At 33.6% G+C, this 5,683-nt stretch overlaps 1 protein-coding gene across 1 annotated transcript in view; it reads right to left on the reverse strand.

Annotated features, from left to right (window-relative positions):
* The window catches only part of LOC117179380 (ester hydrolase C11orf54 homolog), a 35,132-nt gene extending 29,682 nt beyond the window's left edge, over positions 1-5,450 (reverse strand). Inside the window, exon 1 of the mRNA XM_033371113.1 lies at positions 5,277-5,450. Coding sequence (XP_033227004.1) covers positions 5,277-5,450 — 174 coding nt within the window. The remainder of the gene's footprint in view (positions 1-5,276) is intronic.
* Positions 5,451-5,683: the final 233 nt, after the last annotated feature.

Genomic DNA, 5,683 nt, shown 5'->3' on the forward strand with positions numbered 1-5,683 from the left:
TTCTGAATTTTTCAAAAAAAAAAAAATTCTAAAATCGGTGCATAATTGCGTTCTAAATGTCATTTTGAACCTCGTTTTCCGATTTCACCCCACTGTGCGGCGGGCTGATTTTTGATTCCAGATTTAACTGTTTCGTTGAAAATTAATGCTTTGATTAAGGATTTAACTATTTAATTAAAATATGGCTACTATAAACACAATAATTGTGTATTAGCATTAATTTTATATTTTAATTTAAAAATTGCTTGAGACATCAAAATAATAATTACGCGCATTTCGTTTGTGCTTAGAAAACCATACATTTATTATGATAATGTCAAGTATTGAAAATATTAATTGAGTCTCTCGTCATTTCGATTACACAGGCCCACAAAAAAAGTTGTCTGCACGAGACAAGTGACTAGGCTACCCTTATGGATTTTGAGTCGCTGAATCCGAATATGGCCTCATAATTTGTCCTACACGTCTCAGTTTTCCCCTAGATTCAAAAAGTAGGGAAAATCCTAGGGATTTTCTCGTCATACAGGCCATACAAAAAATTTGGCTGCACGAGACAAGTGACTAGGCTAGCCTTATGAATTTTGAGCCGTTGAATCCAAATCTGGCCTCACAATTTCTCCTACACGTCTTAGTTTTCCCCTGGATAGAAGAAGTAGGGAAAAGTTTAGGGATTTCTGGTCACATAGGCCATACAAAAAATTTGTCTGCACGAGACAATTATCTAGGCTAACCTCACGGATTTTGAGCCGCTGAATCCAAATCTGGCCACAGAATTAATCTTATGCGCTTTAGTTTCCCCCTAGATGCAGAAAATAAGAAAAAGCCTAGGAATAATTTGCACGTTATTTTGATAATGCCAGTATATGCGAAAATAGGTGCATCAATATTAAATTCTTAAGTTCTTCGACTTGTAGAGACTTAATTTGTACACATACATTTTTTAGTGTTCCTTTAATTTCCCCTAGCTTGGGTAATTCTAAGGATATTAAAGGGCCTTCTCTGAATATATACATTTACACGAAAAAAATAACAAAAACCGAATATCCTTTACAGTTTTGCCTGCGAAATCAGCTACTCCTCCCATGCAGACTTTTTTTTGGTGGGCCTGTGGGACCAGAAATTCCCTAGGATTTTGCCTACATTGTGCATCCAGCGAGAAAGTGAAACGAACGTGAAAAATGTGGGCTTGATATTTAGATTTATCACGCAAAACTGCAAAGCATATGGCATTTTTGTTATTTTTCCCCGCAAAAATCTACATAATATGAGAAATACCTGCAATTTTCCTAAAATCACCCAGGCTAGGGAAACGGAAGGCACACTAACGAATTTCTGTGTACAAATTAAGTCTCTATAAGTCGCGGCACTTCAAAATATAACATCCACCTGTCTATTTTTGCATATACTGGTATTATCAAAATAAGGTCCAGAATATCCCTAGGTTTTTGCCTATTTTTTGGTATGCTCTCTGTGACCAGAAAATCCCAAAACTTTTCCCTACTCTTCGCATATAGGGAGAAAATGTTAGAAGCTCGAAGCAATTAGTAGTCAAATTTATATTAAGAACGCAAAATTGCAGAGAAAATAGAATTTGTGTTATTTTTTGCTTTATAAGTTAGTTTAACAGGCGCATGCCCTTCCTTTTCCGTGAATTTATCCTAGATCATGAGGCCAAATTTGTATTCAGCAGCTCAAAAACCATAAAGGTAACCTAATCACTTGTCTCGTGCAGACAAATTTTTTGTATGATCCGTGTGACAAGAAATCTCATAACTTTTCCATACTTTATGCATCTAGGGGAAAATTGAGAAGTGTAGGAGAAATTCTGAAGCCACATTTGAATTCAGTGGCACAAAATCCATAAGGATAGCCTAGTCACTTGTCTCGTGCAGACAAATTTTTTGTATTGTCTGAGTGAACAAAAATCCCTAAACTTTTCCCTACTTTTTGCATCTAGGGGGAAACTGAGACGTATAGGACAAATTCTGAGGCCATATTCGGATTCAGCGGCTCAAAATCCAGAAGGGTAATCTAGTCACTTTTCTCGTGGAGACAACTGTTGTTTGTGGGCCTGTGTTATTATTTAATCAGTAGGACATGTGCTTTCGTATCTTTTATCGAATGACATGGTGTTTCTGCCAGTACAGCAGCATTAGAGGAATTATCTTGAACGTCAATAAAGTAGGTCTAAAGATATGCTAAGTGTAAGTAATGCTTGTTTTTATTTTCATATGACGGCAAATAACAATCACCAATATTTTTGTTGATTCCATCATAGAATATGGCTATCATATGAATACATAAGGGTGTCCAAAAAGTTCCTGGACAGCCAAATAAATTCTTAGGTACAATTTTTTTGGAGAAGGTTGAGCTCATCCTTGAAGTTACTTTCAACGAGGAATTCAGTGGTGACCTTAGTTTTGACCTTGACCATGAACTTCATGTTTATTTCAAAGTCACCTTTGTTATTTTAACATGGAGTAGCCCGTTTTTGACATGGGCAATCGAAAGAGAGGAAAAATTTACGTTAAAAAGTGTTGTCAGGTCATAGGTATGGTGTGGCCTTAATGGACGTATCAAGGTCATTCAAACTTCAATGTGGTCTGAACATTTTTTGCAAGCTAGCGTTTGAACATCATCCTCCTACCCTACTCACTTACTGACACAATGTAAATTAAATAGTGACCATCGAGTGACCTTGACGATGCACAACAAGGTCATATCTAAGTCACTGTTTGTATTTTAATATAAATGACTCTGTTTGACATCGGAAATCGAAAGAAGGGAAAATTTTACATTAGAAAGTGTAATCAGGACACAGGTAAGGTTTGACCTTGATTCCTCGTTGAAAGTTACTTCAAGAATGACCTCAATCTTTTAAAAAAAATTGTACCTAAAGATTTATTTGGCTGTCCCGGGATTTTTTGGATACCCTGTATATGGATCACAACATATTTGGTAGACCCGATTAAGTTTGTTGTTTGTTTTAACCAAATCTTTTCATAGCTGGAGTATTTGATTGATTCAAAAACAAAATTTCGTTTAATTAATCAAATATTTGATTGAATAAACCAAAAATTGTCTGATTATTATTATTATTTTGATTAAAAAATTAATAGTTTTTCACTAAGGAATTTTTTAAATTGACTGCACCGCAGAAAACTGTCGCAACAAAAAGTTCAGAGAACAGTATTTTTTTAGAAATCATAATTGTCACCAAAATAATGAATAAATATTGATAAATTCTGTGTTCAGAGCTCTTGTTAAATGCCATTTTTTGAGACAGTCGAAATATTTGGGCTGATCCAATTAGTAATTTTCTGCTTATTTTTGGGGAACGACTCCTCTCTAACTGAATGAGTGAAATCTTACTAGTAATTAGTGTAATTTTACTAATTAAGATTGTGAGGGTACATTAATTTTTGTATTTTTTAAATTTCATGTTTTGATACTCAATGTCAAATTATAAATTATAATTCAATGCGATAATTGATTATTTACAAAAACTGGTGAATGACTTACCTCGAAAGCGCAAAAAGCCAATAAGATTGCACATTTCATGATCAAATAAAGCGTTTAATGTCTAATTCCTAGAAACGATGTCCAGAATCATGTCACACCTTACCGTGTAAAGTTGAATTTTCATACTAGATATTTATAACGTGAAATATTTATTTAGTTGGCGCAAGAGCAATTGATAAGAGAAGAATTGAGGAAAAATGTTTACATTATCATGCTTTTAAGCCACGCCAAAATTATTCTTGTCTCTAGAAAAAGCTTTTTTTTCTAGAATATTTTTGTTCTGTTTCCTATGTCTCTGTATGTCTGCTTATTAGATTTTTCACAATATTTAATTAGGCTTAGTTATTACCTATAGAAAATGAAATTGTTCACACAAATTGTTAAGTCCACTATTTTTGTAAATTTAGAATTTTCCCAAAAGAAGATATCTTAAGCATCACATAGGAATTATCATCTTATGTAGACAACTTATTTGAATTAAAATAGAACAAGTTACCTAAATTAAGCTGCTATAAATGAATTATTCACATTCAGGGTTCTCAGGCGCTAATTTCCAACCTAGTTCTATTTTTGATTTGAGAAATTTTTCCGATTTAAGAATTGTATAGCTTTTTTGCTTATGCCAAAGATACTCTAACTTCTCGCTAAATAAAAATTACTAAAATTTTAGCAATTACTAGTGATTTTTTACAATTTCGATTATCTACAAATGGGCCACTAAAGATCAATAGAAAATTAGAAATTCGATTGGAAGAGATATTTCCTAATTAAAAAGTGGAAAGAAGCTAATTTCTCGATACAAATGAATACATTTATTTAGATCTGTATACAATAATTAAAGAAAGATTATAAAAATATAAAACGTTACAAATAGACAAGTTCAATAAAGTAATATTCTGGTGTTAAATTTTTGTCTCTGTTATATTGGGACAATACGAAGGTCATAATATGAAATTGCAAACGAGACGTAGCATGTCCCCAATTTATACCTAAACATTGTCTTGTGACTATTTGAAAAAAGTGAACAAAAATAACAGTTTTGTGCTATCTTAAATCGATAAATAATTAATGGGTTACAAATTAAATACACACAATCAGGATCTTCATGACATATTTTTCAACAGCGTTCTGTTCTTGAGTTTCGCATTTTTCTAATTTTTCATAGAAAATTTTGGATTACATAGAAAAATTTTGTAAAAATGATTTGCCTTGAATAATGATAAACTTAAGTGTATATCGAAAGTTTACTTTAATTTTCTAGCCGTTTTTTAATATGCAAAAGATACTCTATTGCCTCCTTGAATCAAAACTGTTCAAAATTAACTTATTAAGTTTGAATTTTCCAAAACGAATTATCCAAATGTGGACCACTATAACGGCTTGATTTACGAGGAAATGTCACGAAAGTAAGAGGTTTGAGTTTGTGTCAAAGATTAACTTTTTTTTAACAGTTGTGAATAGGTCTAGATTCCAGCTACTTCTGGCGTCTTAGCATCCATACATATCTAGATCTGAAGTCCAGCCATCTATGACCTCTGACGTCTTATCATTCATACATATTTCAATCCGGAGTTCAGCCACCTCTGATCTCTGACGTCTTATCATCAATACACATATAAGCGGTCTGGCCTCCTGGCACGGGAGCATTCTAATATTGTAACTGGAAGCAGAAACTCTGCTCGAATAAATATTGAAATCCAAAAGTCTCCAAAATTATAATGCTTTCCTTAAATAGAAGAAGAAATACAGTTCACAAATTGGCGACCGTGACAGGACCAGTCACATTCATCAGGACATAAGCTCCTTGTTGCTGGGAAAACTGACTGAACTCCACGATTTTCAAAGCTGTAAAAGGATTCTCCATTGGCAGATACGCTGAACAAGGATCTACGAAGGACATCAAAGGAATCAGATTCTTCGAAGACCATGAGGACTCTTCAAATTTCTCCACGAGACCCGTTGGATTAAAGGAGCAGACGATAATCGTCCTTTAAGGAGACTTTTGGGAAAGAATTCAGAGAGTACTACTGATACTGATCTGGGTAAGTCTTTAAATTCCATTTCACACAAACAACACGCACAGAGTGAATAAAATAAAACCCAGACAGTAAGTACACAAAGAATGTCTCGCAATTGAGTTCTTATATGCATATGAAATATA

Source organism: Belonocnema kinseyi, chromosome 1, assembly GCF_010883055.1.
Source record: "Belonocnema kinseyi isolate 2016_QV_RU_SX_M_011 chromosome 1, B_treatae_v1, whole genome shotgun sequence".
In the NCBI taxonomy this organism is placed as follows: Eukaryota; Metazoa; Arthropoda; class Insecta; order Hymenoptera; family Cynipidae; genus Belonocnema; species Belonocnema kinseyi.